This window comes from Oncorhynchus masou, chromosome 2 (assembly GCF_036934945.1).
Source record: "Oncorhynchus masou masou isolate Uvic2021 chromosome 2, UVic_Omas_1.1, whole genome shotgun sequence".
Classification (NCBI taxonomy): Eukaryota; Metazoa; Chordata; class Actinopteri; order Salmoniformes; family Salmonidae; genus Oncorhynchus; species Oncorhynchus masou.
Window position 1 is genome coordinate 41,881,175 of NC_088213.1, and position 16,752 is coordinate 41,897,926.

Sequence of the window (16,752 nt, forward strand, 5' to 3'; positions counted from 1 at the left end):
TGACTGCATATGAATTTAAAATGGAAGTATCTCTGCCATTCTTAAAGTCATGCCCCCTCCGTCCTTGACCTTTCCTAAATAAATCTATTCAAGACACATACAGTACCAGTCAAACGTTTGGAAACACCTACTCATTCAAGGGTTTTTCTTTATTTTTACTATTTTATACATTGTAGACTAATAATGAAGACATCAACACTATGAAATAACACATGGAATCAGGTAGTAAACCAAAATGTGTTAAACAAATCAAAACCATCTCAATTGGGTTGAGGTCAGGTGATTGTGGAGGCCAGGTCATCTGATGCAGCACTCCATCACTCTCCTTCTTGGTCAAATAGCCCTTACACAGCCTGGAGGTGTGTTTTGGGTCATTGTCCCATTGAAAAAATAATGATAGTCCCACTAAGAACAACCCACATGGGATGGAGTATCGCTGCAGAATGCTGTGATAACCCTGCTGGCTAAGTGTTCCTTGAATTCTAAATAAATCACAGACAGTATCACCAGCAATGCACCCCCCACCATCATACCTCCTGCTCCATGCTTCACGGTGGGAACCACACATGCAGAGATCATCCGTTCACCTACTCTGCGTCTCACAATGACACGGCGGTTGAAACCAAATATCTCACATTTGGATTCCTCAGACCAAATGAAACTTTTCCACCGGTATAATTTCCATTGCTCGTGTTTCTTGGCAAAAGCAAATCTCTTTTTCTTATTGGTGTCATTTAGTAGTGGTTTACAGTGCCTTGCGAAAGTATTCAGCCCCCTTGAACTTTGCGACCTTTTGCCACATTTCACGCTTCAAACATAAAAATATAAAACTGTATTTTTTGGTGAAGAATCAACAACAAGTGGGACACAATCATGAAGTGGAACGACATTTATTGGATATTTCAAACTTTTTTAGCAAATCAAAAACTGAAAAATTGGGCGTGCAAAATTATTCAGCCCCCTTAAGTTAATACTTTGTAGCGCCACCTTTTGCTGCGATTACAGCTGTAAGTCGCTTGGGGTATGTCGCTATCAGTTTTGCACATCGAGAGACTGAAATTTTTTCCCATTCCTCCTTGCAAAACAGCTCGAGCTCAGTGAGGTTGGATGGAGAGCATTTGTGAACAGCAGTTTTCAGTTCTTTCCACAGATTCTCGATTGGATTCAGGTCTGGACTTTGACTTGGCCATTCTAACACCTGGATATGTTTATTTTTGAACCATTCCATTGTAGATTTTGCTTTATGTTTTGGATCATTGTCTTGTTGGAAGACAAATCTCCATCCCAGTCTCAGGTCTTTTGCAGACTCCATCAGGTTTTCTTCCAGAATTGTCCTGTATTTGGCTCCATCCATCTTCCCATCAATTTTAACCATCTTCCCTGTCCCTGCTGAAGAAAAGCAGGCCCAAACCATGATGCTGCCACCACCATGTTTGACAGTGGGGATGATGCGTTCAGGGTGATGTGCTGTGTTGCTTTTACGCCAAACATAACGTTTTGCATTGTTGCCAAAAAGTTCAATTTTGGTTTCATCTGACCAGAGCACCTTCTTCCACATGTTTGGTGTGTCTCCAAGGTGGCTTGTGGCAAACTTTAAACAACACTTTTTATGGATATCTTTAAGAAATGGCTTTCTTCTTGCCACTCTTCCATAAAGGCCAGATTTGTGCAATATACGACTAATTGTTGTCCTATGGACAGAGTCTCCCACCTCAGCTGTAGATCTCTGCAGTTCATCCAGAGTGATCATGGGCCTCTTGGCTGCATCTCTGATCAGTCTTCTCCTTGTATGAGCTGAAAGTTTAGAGGGACGGCCAGGTCTTGGTAGATTTGCAGTGGTCTGATACTCCTTCCATTTCAATATTATCGCTTGCACAGTGCTCCTTGGGATGTTTAAAGCTTGGGAAATATTTTTGTATCCAAATCCGGCTTTAAACTTCTTCACAACAATATCTCGGACCTGCCTGTGTGTTCCTTGTTCTTCATGATGCTCTCTGCGCTTTTAACGGACCTCTGAGACTATCACAGTGCAGGTGCATTTATACGGAGACTTGATTACACACAGGTGGATTGTATTTATCATCATTAGTCATTTAGGTCAACATTGGATCATTCAGAGATCCTCACTGAACATCTGGAGAGAGTTTGCTGCACTGAAAGTAAAGGGGCTGAATAATTTTGCACGCCCAAATTTTCAGTTTTTGATTTGTTAAAAAAGTTTGAAATATCCAATAAATGTCGTTCCACTTCATGATTGTGTCCCACTTGTTGTTAATTCTTCACAAAAAAATACAGTTTTATATCTTTATGTTTGAAGCCTGAAATGTGGCAAAAGGTCGCAAAGTTCAAGGGGGCCGAATACTTTCGCAAGGCACTGTATTTGCAGCAATTCGACCATGAAGGCCTGATTCACACAGTCTCCTCTGAACAGTTGATGTTTAGATGTGTCTGTTATTTGAACTCTTTGAAGCATTTATTTGGGCTGCAATTTCTGAGGCTGGTAAATCTAACTTATCCTCTGCAGCAGAGGTAACTCTGAGTCTTCCTATCCTGTGGTGGTCCTCATGAGAGCCAGTTTCATCATAGCGCTTGATGGTTTTTGTGACTGCTCTTGAAATGTTTTCAAAGTTCTTGACAGGATTGACTAACCTTCATGTCTTAAAGTAATGATGGTCTGTCATTTCTCTTTCCTTATTTGAGCTGTTCTTGTCATAATATGGACTTGGTCTTTTACCAAACAGGGTTATCTTCTGTATACCACCCCTATCTTGTCACAACTCAACTGATTGGCTCAAATGCAAGGAAAGGAAAGGAAAGAAATTCCACAAATTAACTTTTGACAAGGCACACCTGTTATTTGAAAAGCATTCCAGGTGACTACCTCATGAAGCTGGTTGAGTGAATATCAAGAGTGTGCAAAGCTGTCATCGAGGCAAAGGGTGGCTAATTTGAAGAATCTCAAATATATTTTGATTTGTTTAACACTTTGTTTGGTTACTATATGATTCCATGTGTTTTTTCCTAGATTTGATGCATTTACTATTATTCTACAATGTAGAAAATAGTAAAAAATTATGAAAAACTCTTGAATGATTTGGTGTGTCCAAACTTTTTACTGGTACTGTAGTTCAGTGATGGAACAAAGTAATTAACTACAATGACCATAACTAGTCAAATGATTTTGTTTGACAACTCTACAGCATGCTTAAGCAGACTAGCCTAGCTAAATAGGATGACTAAAGGAATGAACAATAATAAGTAATCATATACAAAATAAGTAACATAAACACTAAAAATTTGTATTTTATTGATGTATATCTAATGTGGATGTATACCTAAGGAGACTATGGAATATTTGTTCACTAATGTTCACTATTTTTGGCTTTGGAATTTCCAATAAAAAGCTCTAAAATCATTTTAATGTCATTATTTCATGATGCATTTAATGTTTAAAAACAATTATCTGAACCAAAATCACAAACCAGAATTTTTTAAATATAATCTAACCAAAACCGAACCGACCTCAAACAGTATTAATCAAAGCAAAAATATAATTTCCAAGAATAACCGCAGTTCCATATGCTCCACACATGGTAATGAAATTGCTAGTGTTCTTTGAAGAAAAAGTGTATCCTAATGTTACCCCAGACCTTCATAAACACAAACAAATGATTATTTGTGTTACACAGTGCTTTCAGAAAGTATTCACACCCCTTGACTTTTTACACATTTTGCTGTGTTACAAAGTGGGATAAACGTTTATTTAATTGTCCTTTTTTTGTCAACAATCTATGAAAAATTATAACATTTGTAAAAGATATATAAAAAATATAACACTAATATATTTTGATTTAATATGTTTTTAACCTCCTGAGTTAATACATGTTAGAAACACCTTTGACAGCGATTAGTCTTTCTGGATTTGTTTCTAAGAGCTTTGCACACCTGGACATTACAATATTTGCAGATTATTATTTTAAAAATTCTTTAAGCTCTTTCAAGTTGGTTGTTGGACATTGCTAGACAGCCATTTTCAAGTCTTGCCATAGATTTTCAAGACGAATTAAGTCAGAACTGTAACTAGGCCACTCAGAGACATTCTATGTCGTCTTGGTAAGCAACTCCATGGTATATTAGGTCTTGTGTTTTAGGTTATTGTCCTGCTGAAAGGTTAATTTGTCTCCCAGTTTCTGTTGGAAAGCAGACAGAACCATTTTGCCTTTGCTTAGCTCTATTCCATTTATTTTTTTATCATAAAAAACTCATCCTTGCCGTTGACAGAAGTGCAAAAGCATACCCATAACATGATGCAGCCACACCCATGCTTGAAAATATGAAGAGTGGTACTCAGTGATGTGTTGAGTTGGATTTGCCCCAAACAAAACATGTTGTATTCAGGACATTAAGTTAATTTCTTTGCCACAAGTTTTGCAGTTTTATTTTTGTGTTTTGGAATATTTTTATTCTGTATAGGCTTCCTTCTTTTCACTCTGTCAATTAGATTATTATTGTGGAGTAACTACAATGTTGTTGATCCAACCTTAGTTTTGACCTATCGCTACCATTAACCCTTTTAGTGACCTGGTGTATTGATACACCACCCAAAGTGTAATGAATAACTTCATCATGCTCAAAGGGATATTCAGTTTCTGCTTTTTTCTACCAATAGACACCCTTCTTTGCCAGGCATTGGAAAACCTCCTTGGTCTTTGTGGTTGGACCTGTGTTTGAAATTCACTGCTCAACTGAGGGACCTTACATGTACTTGTATGTGTGAGGTACAAATATGAGGTAGTCATTCAAAAAAACAAACATGTTAAACGCTATTGCACACAGAGTGAGTCCATCACTCATTATGTGATTAAAAACTTTTTTTTAAACCCTAAACTTATTTAGGCTTGCCATAACAAAGGGGTTGAATACTTATTGACTCAAGACATGAATACTTATTGACTCAAGACATGAATACTTATTGACTCAAGACATGAATACTTATTGACTCAAGACATGAATACTTATTGACTCAAGGCATTTCAGCTTTTTCATTTTTAATCAATTTGTAAACATTTCAAAAGACATAATTCCACTTTGACATTATGGGGTATTGTGTGTAGGCCAGTGACAAGTAATCTAAATGTAATACGGTTTAAATTTAGACTGTAACACAACAAAATGTGGAAAAAGTCAAAGGGTGTGAATACTTTCTGAAGGCACTGTATATGAAATGTACTTATTAGGCTGTTAGAATGTTGCTGTCAAAATGTCTCAAAGTGGGGTCCATCCAGGTCTGGCTTTTTTTTAGTGTTAAAGTGCACATTGACCTTTAGCTGGGAAGCATCCCTTGGAGAGGTTGAATAAGTTCGCTCTGGAGCAACCCTGGGATACGTTCATCTCAGGAAATGGTCAATGTGAACACTGACTGCTGGGTCCATACCAGTGAAACGCTCTATAAAGGATGTGCCGTGTGTGTGTGGGCAGTGTGTGTGGTGTGTCTGAATGTGTGTACATGTTCATGGTGTCACTGGTCTTTCTGTGTCACAGTTTGCTACTGTATATTGACCTCCTTTATTGCTCTAAGTCCTCCCAGCATCATCGAGTAGACACTGTTCAATATCATAACATAGATCACCTCTAGGGAAAGAACAGATTGCTCTTTTGCTCTTACAGATTTATTAACGTCAATCATTTTATAAAAAGCATTTATTTCAAAGTTTTTCGCTTCTTAGATAGAAGCACATAATAAAGCAACAGTACAATGTTCATAAAATATAAGGGTGATGCTGTAACATTTTCTTACATGTTGAAATACTGATATCTGCATGTGTACTAAAATAAGAACATTTTACAAATAGGTACCATAAATTCGACATAGAAATTAGGCATTATTCACTACGACAGGACAGATTGCTATTTTCTCAACGAGGGAGAATAACATACGCCAAACAAAGAAAAGAAAAAAATGAAGAGAACAAAAAAAAGAAAATCATAGTAATCATAACATAATGAAAAAATAAAAAAGATTTACAAGAACCAATAGGCGCAAGTTTGATCCTCAAGAGACATATTTGCACATTGTACTGTACATACGTTATATGGACTTCAGCTTGCTTTAGGATATACTTTTCAAGTTGCAAAAAATGCACTGTGATGCAAGAAAGTCCATTACTTAAGGCGATTTTTGAGCTCACAGGTCTTTCCTTGTGATTGATCATTGGTGAGATTGGGCTGAAAGGGGGGATTTTTCTCTGTCTCTGTTTTTGTTGAATCCATCTTCCTCAGGAAGAGGGATGTGCTACAGGAGCGACCAGTCTCAGTTTGCTGTTACTGTTTTCTCATAGGTTTTTCATTGATATAAGGCAACAATTTTCTCTTCTCCTTTGTGAGCTCATTCACAGTATCAACAATTACATGTCTCTCTGTGACCCACATTCCAACCCCAAACCGTAGTAACCTACAAAATGACTAAAAAAGTGAAATACCAAGTGTTATTTGATCTCTCACCACAAACATTAAGCATGTCTTCATTTCTCATACACACCAGTACATCCCACAGAGGTGATTTTTTAGTTTTTGTTAAGTTTTTCAGTTTTTTTATCTTTCTTTCTCTCTCGCTCTTGTCTCCTACTCCTCAATACCATCTGTCCTTCCTTACCAAACATTCCCAACAGGTATCTAGTATACTGCAAGTATACTTTACACGTACAAATAACAAAGTTTACTATAAATAAAAATGCTTGTGGTATACTTATAGTAAACTTCAAGCACCACACAGTCAGTGGAGGGTTGGAGAAAGGGCGCAAGGAGATGGTCGGGGAAATGGGTGAACGTTAAGAGTTGTCATCGGCCGAGTCTTTGGTGCCGTAAAGGTCGGCCAGCTTCTTGAAGCGCGGGCCCCAGCTTTGGAGGTAGTCGTAGTCTAGGTCTGAATCTGTGGTCACCGATTCCAGGGAGCTGAGGGATCCGGCGATGGAGCCCCGGCCCTCATAGCCATAGATCTGGATGGAGTCATAGGGAGGGGCCGTGGGGTCGCTGTCCGCGTCGTTAATGCGGGTCTTGATGAAATCATCCACGTCCACAGTGTTGGCCACGGGGTGCCCGCCAGGCCTCATCGGGTACTGGAGCTCAGGCTTGATGTCCTTACGGGGTAGGAAGCCGTTGGCACCGTCAGGGTTCTGTAGTGTAGCAATGTCGAAGGCCTCTGTGTCCTCCTCTCCACCGCCTTCATCATCATAGGTGATGATGTTCTCACGGATGTCTTCCTCCTCGAAGACGATGAGTGGCTCCTTCTTCTGACGACGCAGTGCCACAAACAGCACCACGATCGCTGCCATGAGAAACATATCAAATCAGCCAATCATGCAGAACCTCTAGCTCTTACAGCTCTTAAATACCTTTAGCATATCAAATTCCCTAATTAGCCACGCTTTGACAGATGTGGAAAATAAATCAGAGCTGCCCATAATTTGGATTAGAAGTGCAAAAATATACAGTATGTTGAATTACAGGTGGTATGAATCTGTCAACATTTTTAAACAGTGTTAATTGCAAGTTAAATAATCAATTGAGCCTGTGTACATAATCAAAACGCACACTATTAATACTCTGTCAAGCATCTGCCCATAAATACCTAAAACTATTCTGAAAACATTAAGGATAAGCACCACTCAAGATGGTATAAAATATCAAACATGAGTTAAATATTAGATCAACAACAGATTGAATGCAAGTTGATGTTTTCTTTGGCGCTGATGCTCACCCAGGAGAATGACGATACAGGCGAGTATGGCGATGAGAGCTCCGGTGCTGAGGCCTGCAGGCAGGATGTAAGGCTCCACGTTGCAGGACAGGATGGTGTCCTTACTGTCACAGCTGCACACTCGAATGGTCAGCGTGTTGGTGCTGCTCATGGGAGGGATGCCGTTGTCGTTGATCTCAATGGGAAGGAAGTAGACATCCTGGGTCATTCGGCTGAAGCCCCTCCGGGTCACATATATGCTGGCTGTGCTGTCTGTGGTGAACAAGAGGGGAGCAGAAGTGGAATAAGTACAGAGTAAAGAGGGTCCTTCAAAATGGCTCCTCTGAGGGGGGGGGGGGAGACATCTTATAGAGACATACCCCAAGAGACTTGCAGCTGTAATTGTTACAAAAGGTGGCTCTACAAAGTATTGACTTTGAGGGGGTGAATAATTATGCACGCTCAAGTTGTCTAATTTGTTGTTTGTTTCACAATAAAACATATTTTGCATCTTCAAAGCGGTAGACATGTTGTGTAAATCAAATGATACAACCCCCCCCCCCCCCAAAAAAATAATAATATTAATTTTAATTCCAGGTTGTAAGGCAACAAAATAGGAAAAATGCCAAGGGGGGGTGAATACTTTTGCAAGCCACTGTATTCCAGGTACAGACTGTACAAACTGCTTAACACGATCATAGTTATAACCGAAGAGTTTTACTTAGCCTACGAGTTCATAAGGCAGACATATAGCTGCGGGGAGGAGAAGCAATGAGCTGTGATTTTCCAGATATTGCATTATTGTAATATTGTGAACATTTATTAGCTTTTATAAGTGCAATCAAAGCTCTAGTGGAGGTAGCTGTATTGGTTTTACTTGGGGCTGGGTGAGGGTGGAAGGATGCCAAGTGTACTCTCCTGACTCTGTGCAAGGTCGCACTCAGAACAGAGATGGAGTGAGTTCATTTAGGTGCTTGTAGCTTAGTCATTTTCCCTCCCCTCTCTCACAGCGGTGTCCTCAGCCCACTATAGCTTTTTCAGAATAGGTTTCTCATGACAAAAACTATTGTGCATACAGAACAGAAGGGTGAAAGGGCTCTATGAATCCTGCGCTATTCATTATAGGTCGACCTCATAGGTTATCATTGCCTTGGTAGAGTATCTCCTAAGGGTTGAAGTAGAACACAGTCTAAAGCCATGAGAACTTAAATATCCTATATGAACAAGGTAACGTGTCTGAAAGAAGCACGTCATAAGAAGAAGCCGCTTTCAAGGAACATTTTCTTCATAAAATGATACTTATTAAGTGTTCTTACATCTGCAGTTTTGAGAGTGCAAGAAAAAAACGAAATAGCCCCCGCTGTCTCAGACAGACACCGCAAACTCTGAGAATCCAGAGAAAATCCATTGATAAATGTAGATTGGAAAGCTGTCCATTTGAAAAGGAGGCTTTTGGCTCCAGATAAACCCAACAAATCAGAGTGGCTGTAATCTTTTCTGCTCATATTGTGGGCAATTTGAAAACACTGTTGAAAAGCACTCATTTTGACCCCCCCCCCCCCGGATTTTGTGTTAAATGCTCTACAAACAAAGCTTTCTTAGTGTCCAACAAGCTTTCTCTACCCTTAACCTTGTTCTGGACACCTCCAAAACAGAAGAAGAATGCCCTTCTTCCCACAGGTGTTACTACTACCTCTGAGGGTTTAGAGCTTGAGGTAGTCACCGCATACAAGTACTTGGGAGTATGGCTAGACGGTGCACTGTCCTTCTCTCAGCAAATATCAAAGCTCTAGGCTAAAGTTAAATCTAGACTTAGTTTCCTCTATCGTAATTGCTCCTCTTTCACCCCAGGTGCCAAACTAACCCTGATTCAGATGACCATCCTACCTATGCTAGATTACAGAGACATAATTTATAGATCGGCAGGTAAGGGTGCTCTTGAGCGGCTAGATGTTCTTTACCATTCGGCTATCAGATTTGCCACCAATGCTCCTTATAGGACACATCACTGCATTCAATACTCCTCTATAAACTGGTCATCTCTGTATCCCCGTCGCAAGACCCACTGGTTGATGCTTATTTATAAAACCCTCTTAGGCCTCACTCCCCCCTATGTGAGATATATACTGCAGCCCTCATCCTCCACATACAACACCCTTTCTGACAGTCACATTCTGTTAAAGGTTCCCAAAGCACACACATCCCTGGGTCGCTCCTCTCTTCAGTTCGCTGCAGCTGGCGACTGGAACGAGCTGCAACAACGCTCAAACTGGCCAGTTTTATCTCAATCTCTTCATTCAAAGACACTCTTACTGACAGTTGTGGTGGCTTTGCATGATGTATTGTTGTCTCTACTTTATTGCCCTTTGTGCTGTTGTCTGTGCACAATAATGTTTGCACCATGTTTTGCGCTGCTACTATGTTGTGTTGCTAACATGCCGTGATGTCATGTGTTGCTGCCTTGCTATGTCTTAGAACTCTCTTTACGTAGTGTTGTGGTGTCTCTCTTGTTGTGATGTGTGTTTTGTCCTATATTTATATTTTATTTATTCTTCGTCCCAGGCTCCCCCATCCCCGCATGAGACCTTTTGGTAGACCGTCGTTGTAAATAACAATTTGTTCTTAATTAACTGACTTGCCTAGTTAAATAAAGGTACAAAAATATATATTTAAAAAAAATGAAAGCAGATCAAACGGGTAGAGAGCCGGTCCTCGTCATGCTGGCTGCTGTATAGTCACTGCAGCACTGCTTGGAACAGTTTGATATAACTTTATCTGGGGATTTTGATTTTTTTTAAATGATCCCATTAAACTGCAATTAACACATTCATTCCCCCTCATTCATTCTCCTCCATCACAGAAGCAGATATGCTTGGAAGTGGCTTGTGACCACGGCACGGTCGGGAAGAGTATTAAAGAGATGGCTGACGATGAAAAAAAGAGCTTAAGTTTATAGACTGAAAATATTGATGGATGCATGTCATTAAGAGAAGTGTCATGTAATTGCTTGTTCAAAGATGGCAATGCTGACTGAACTACTCGCAGCAGCTGTTGAATGTCTCCATCGTAGTTATTGCAATAGCTTTGTCACATGGTCCTGAGCAATCTCTATGGATATAAGCAAGTCTAATCAAGCATTTTTATGGAGTCAACACTCTGTGATTAACTTTTGCTTCTCATTATCTTTAATCCGAGAGTTTATCAACAAGGTTGATGAATGCTATTCCCATGATGAGTAATTCTCCTCTGATGAGAGATGGCATCCTCTGGGGATAAATACCGCTGTGCCTCATCTGTTGAAATGGAATGTAACAGGTACTCTTTCTGACCAGGATCGCCTAACCAGCCGCTCCATCACTGTGACTGGCAGACTGGAAAGGGCTTTGAGCTTAAGGACAGCTGGGATGAGTCACCAGCCAGGCAGGCCCCCAAACACGGCAGGCAGAAGGAAAGGTGCTCTCTCTCTCTCGCCCTCTCTCACTTCTCCACCCCTGGCTGATCAGACAGAGTGTGATGTAGGGATAACTAATGCAATCACAAGCTCCGCAAACTGATCCAACAGGCTCAGTCTCCTACGCAGCAGTTCACCGATGTAGAGGCTAGGACGCCAGAGAGACACCCATGGTAATTAATAAGTGGGGGAGCTCTATGGGATCTAGCTTCAAATCCAACTTCAGTCTACAAAGATCTGCTGAATCAATTCCGATGCATAAACAGTGCAAATGTAGAGAAACCTGATTTGATGTAAAGAAGGAAAAAGACCCAGAGTTGTTCTATCTCACTGACTGGAGTACTGGACCAAACAGAAGTCGCTCTTCTCGTTGATGGAAATAGAACGTTTGAGCCCACCCACCTCTGTTGTCTTTCAGGGAGAAGTTGTGGTTATTGACAGCCTCTGGGGCGATGCTGAAGTGGAAGTACTGTCGGTGGGCCATCTCATCCTTGTCCACCGCACTGACTGTCTCTATGAGCTGAGTTGAACAACACACACAGGAGTTAGTACAGACCGAGTTCACCAAAACACTGAACATATTCAATATATTCACTATAATATAAATATATTTTTGCACATGGTGGTTACTAGTATGCATAAAGATCTGTCTTTTCTAAATGTGACTTGGGGAAAAGTACAATATACGTTGTGAATGATTAGACTTACTTTGCCAGGGGAGGCATTTTCACACACGAGGATTTCGTTCTGTGTGGCAAACTCAGGGGCGTTGTCATTCATATCTTTGACTTTGATGTTGACACGTACTTTTGTATCTTGGTGATGTCCCCCTGTGCAGAATGACAAAAAGGAATAACAAACAAGTTAGTGATTTAGTGCACATACATGGGATTTGCCTGGCTAGAAAACAAAACCATCTCCCACTGCAAACACAATGAGAAGACAACACAGTATGAGCCTATTTATTGTATAAGAAATGATGTCGGTTGTTGAATGCTTGGAAATGATGCTGTCTGACACGTGTCATGAATAATATAACAGAACTGCTTGATCTCTAAAGTTCCAGACAACATTTTTGATGCATCAAATTATCCCTGATAGGAGAGATGAGGTATATCTGTCTCAAATATTTCCAAAACCAGACATAATCATCTGGAGTAGAATCACACAGACAGAGAACAGCAACTTAAAGATGTTTATTTCTGATTTTTTTGGGGGGGGGGGGGGTGTGGATGTTTTGCAGTAGTCTCTAGCTACTCATTTCAGTTTTTGAAAAGGCACTTTGTGGTAATCGTCTCTTAAAAACATCTTGAGGGGTGGCGACTCTAGGACCACATAAGAGCCGGGTGGGAACACAACAGTTCCTGGATTGGGAGGCATGACGTCTCTGATATTTCCAGCTACCCTCTAATTTGAAACCCGAGGTGGATATTGGAGGGTGGCGTACCAATCTCAGTGGCGCTGACAGAGATGTTGTGCCAGGGTAGTGTCTCCCGGTCCAGCGGTCTGGTGGTCTTGATGATGCCATCCTCCGGGCCGACACTGAAGAACTGCTCCACGTCCGTGTAGCGTGGAATCATGTACCTGCAGTGAACAGTAATGATAAGTAAACACGTATTCGATTAGGGCCTGGTTCCTTAGATAAATCAAAAGCCTAATTATCATTATGCTGTAGGAATGCACGTTTGCATTATTTGGATGAATGTATTCAATGGAACAATGTTTATAGTTACAACAAAGAAATGGCATGTTCATTTAAATATTTACTCCCGCAGAGCAGGAAATAATATAGGCTATTTCTTTTGTTTACTGATCAAGTAGGGCCCTGCACTATTTTATGTTGACAAGACGAGGCCTTTGAAACTGAAATCACCTACATATCAACATAACATTGGCAATTTAAAACAGAAAGGATGTATTATAACACAATGGGTCTGGGTGGGGTTGACAGCGGCGCTAAAAACAAACACAAATGAGTAACATAGAGAGTGTTCCAAGTAGCCTACCTGACAGGGTTGTTAGCCACGTCTGTGTCTTTAGCGTGTACACGGCCCACCACGGTCCCATCGTGGGCATTCTCCTCCACCTCGAAGCTGTAGCTAGTTGCCATGAAAGCAGGCGGCTCGTCTGCATCCTCCACCATAACCTTAACCGTGGCTGTGTCTTTGTAGGGCCCCCAGGCGATGAAGCGGGGGTCCACGTGTGTATTGGATGCCTCTACTCTCAGGGTGTATGCCCTCTTAGTCTCAAAGTCCACAGGCTGGAAAGAGGGAGCAGAGTGGATTTAGCAATAATACATTTCAAACTATATCATCATTAATATCTTGGGACAAAAATGAGAAGGTTGTCTAAACGTAATTCTTTCTATAATACAATTACTGCATCATAAAAATGATTTACTGTAGCTGTACACTGCTATCTAGAACCTTAGAGGGTTCTTCGGTTGTCCCCATAGGAGAACCCTTCAAAGAACCCTTTTTGGTTGCAGGTAGAACCATTTTGGTTACAGGTAGAACCCTTTTAGGTTATATGTAGAACCCTTTCTTCTGCAAAAGGGTTCTGCATGGAACCAAAGAGGGTTCTACTTAGAACCAAAAATGTTTATCCTGCCGGGACAGCCGAAGAACCGACTTGGGATGCCTTTTTTCTAAGAGGGTCAAATCAAATGTCAGTATGGGGTTGAGATGCTAGCTAGAGGGTGCTGTTGCAAAATAAGACAGTGGTTGTGGTCAACGTCAGCATGAGACAACACCAAGACATTCTTTGCTCAGTCCTTGTACCTAAGATGACCCTTGTTTCAGTTTAATGCCTTATCTAAGTCATAGCCTCAAATCACCACCAGTTCATTTACTTGCAAGAAAATGGAAAGACACTCCCAAATCCATTATGCACAAACATAGTTAATGGCCATTTAGTGTGAACAACCCTTATCCCTCTACACCCTCCTACTGCTTTCACACATCTGCATGTTTTCTTATTACCCTGTCTCACATCACTCGCATAAATTACAGAGTGAGACTTTAAAGTACCGACCGGAGTTGAGGGGGCGCCATACCAGGATGCACACACACAAACAAACACACACTTTATCTCTCTCTCTCTGCCTGTGTGGTGATTGATGTGAAGTTGTTTTCCTATCCTTCAGTATATATTTTTTGCATGTCTTTAATGAAGTGGTCAGTGGTAGGAACAGCTATGACCCAGTTCTTTCCTTTAACAGGTCGGTGAATGTTCCTCACTGACGTTGTCTCCTGAAGCTGTGGTCCCCTTGCTCTCTGTCTCACCCCCCCTTTATCTCTCTCTCTCTCCTCTCTTTCTCCCCCATCTCCATTTCTTTCTGTCTCCCTCCTCTCAACCCTCCCCCGTCTCGCTATCTCTCTCTCTGTTCTTTTATTTTGGCACTTAATAATTTGCTGCTGAAACTAATCAGCGACAGATAATATTCACAATAATGCCAGACTTCCTCTTAGCATTCAGCCTGCGCCTGGTAGCCCGCAGTTGAAACAGAATACTTGATTAAAACTCTGGCAATTCCGTCAGTCATTTCAACTTTAATTTTCAACATGTTTTGAAGAGCAAAAGGTGATGATTTCCCAAGAGGTGTATTGTGGAGGCATTATGTTATTGAGAAGAGCAGGGCTGCATCAAACTGATTGTTGTCGGCACGCTGTATTGTCCCCCCCTCCTCCACCTCCGCACACACCACACCCAGCCTAATCAGCAGACAGAATGGTCTCATTTGGGGACCTGGGTCCTGGAATTTGAGATAGCCAAACACTGTTAAGAATTAAGAACTCCCCCCCTCTACTCAGCGTCAAACCATTATTTCCCCTGATTCAATTCTTCCACTTTCCCCAGCTACAATTTCTATTATCCGACGTTCATAAGGCTCATTATTGTTGCACCTCTCTGTTATGGAAATGAGGGGGATATGCACTGAGCAGCGAAGTCTGATCCCACTTGGGTTCATGCGGCCATAGAGGAAGTTGTTTACATGCCCGTTTCCCACATTTCAATGGCCGCTGTCGTGGCTTACCTGGTATAATCCGCAGCCATGATTAATAGAACAGTGCCATTTTTCAGCACGTAGACGACACACTGGTACTCAGACTCCACAGAACTGCCAAAATTAACCAGCTTGCGTAAACCCTTGATAATGCAAAGGCCTTCCTCTCGCAGTTGTGTTATTTTTGGAGAGGAGTAGAGAGGACCGTGAGTGAGATTGCTGCTGAACTGAGTGTGAGGGAGCTTGTGCTTTGAAAGACAGTTGAGGGATTTTAAATAATAAAGCACCACCAGGTGGCAATGCTCCATCTAAGCTGCTGCTGCTGCTGCGTAGGGACTAGGGAGGTAAGCAGCGCCTCTCTCTCCCTCGCCCCTCTGGAGGCCCGGCTAAGCCTAACCATGGCAGGCAGCTCCAGGCGCAGTGGTGCCAGTGAGTACCTAGAGGCAGCCCAGGAACGGTGCAGTGCAGTGCAAGGCTGACCTCTCCAGGTCGGTAAATGTCGGCATAATCCCAGCCCCGGAGCACAGCAGAGCTGCAGCTCCACGCTAGCAGCCGACCCACAGTCGGACTGCCTCGATGAGATTCCTCTCCCAGAGAACCAGCCATGAAAGTCAATGCTCGTAATAAGAAACTGAAGCGGTGTCATTGCAATCACAGAGTGGAACGGTGAAAAATCACTCTCTCTCTCTCTCGCCACTGCTCAGTGTGTGCTTCAGTCTCACACTTTCTTTCTCCCCTTCATTCTCTCTCTACCACACATAAATTGGATATAGCCAGCTTTACACATTCAAACACGCACAGACACACACAGGTGTGTCAAGAAATGTCAAGTATTGAGGCTAGCATTTTAGTCCTCAGAACGTCAGTGAAAGGGCAGTAGCAAAAAAAGGTGATTCAATGCAGACGACCCTATACACTGTCTCACAACATTCCCTTCATTCCTCCACAATGTTTGTGGAATAGTAAATCGCCTTCACTCCCTTTTCACCTTTCTCAGTTTGATGACACCCTCGCGGGTGTCAGTGTCGGTGGTAATCTCAAACACAGTCATCCCATCGCCCTCGATGAAACGATATGACACAAGTCCATTCTCGCCCAGGTCTGGATCTTTAGCCTTCAGACGGCCCACCTCCTCACCCGAAACCTTGTCCTCTGAAACTGACATGGAGTATACACCTGTGGGGAGAAACAACAGAAACTGTTACAACTAAGAAAATATCATTCACACTTGTAGTTGACGCCCGATGCCTGGTTTGACTTACTCCGAGGTACAGAATACCATTCACCCAACTTTTCACTACATTCACGTAATCTTGTTTTAAATAAGCCCCTGCCTATCTTTGTCACTGTGGGAGCAGCTGTATATACAGGTGAAGTCGGAAGTTTACGTACAACGTAGCCAAATGCATTTAAACTCAGTTCTCTGACATTTATTCCTAGTAAAAATTCCCTGTCTTAGGTCAGTTAGGATCACCACTTTATTTTAAGAATGTGAAATGTCAGAATAATAGTAGAGAGAATGATTTATTTCAGCTTTTATTTATTTCATCACATTCCCAG

The 16,752-nt window shown here is 41.6% G+C and overlaps 1 protein-coding gene across 1 annotated transcript in view; it reads right to left on the minus strand.

Annotated features, from left to right (window-relative positions):
• Positions 1-5,682: 5,682 nt before the first annotated feature.
• LOC135504977 (cadherin-11-like) overlaps positions 5,683-16,752 on the minus strand; it is a 77,529-nt gene continuing 66,459 nt past the window's right edge. Inside the window, exons 6-12 of the mRNA XM_064923963.1 lie at positions 16,181-16,368; positions 13,193-13,446; positions 12,634-12,770; positions 11,895-12,016; positions 11,589-11,706; positions 7,757-8,008; positions 5,683-7,324 (exon numbers count right to left, since the gene is read on the minus strand). Coding sequence (XP_064780035.1) covers positions 6,828-7,324; positions 7,757-8,008; positions 11,589-11,706; positions 11,895-12,016; positions 12,634-12,770; positions 13,193-13,446; positions 16,181-16,368 — 1,568 coding nt within the window. The 3' untranslated portion in view covers positions 5,683-6,827. The remainder of the gene's footprint in view (positions 7,325-7,756; positions 8,009-11,588; positions 11,707-11,894; positions 12,017-12,633; positions 12,771-13,192; positions 13,447-16,180; positions 16,369-16,752) is intronic.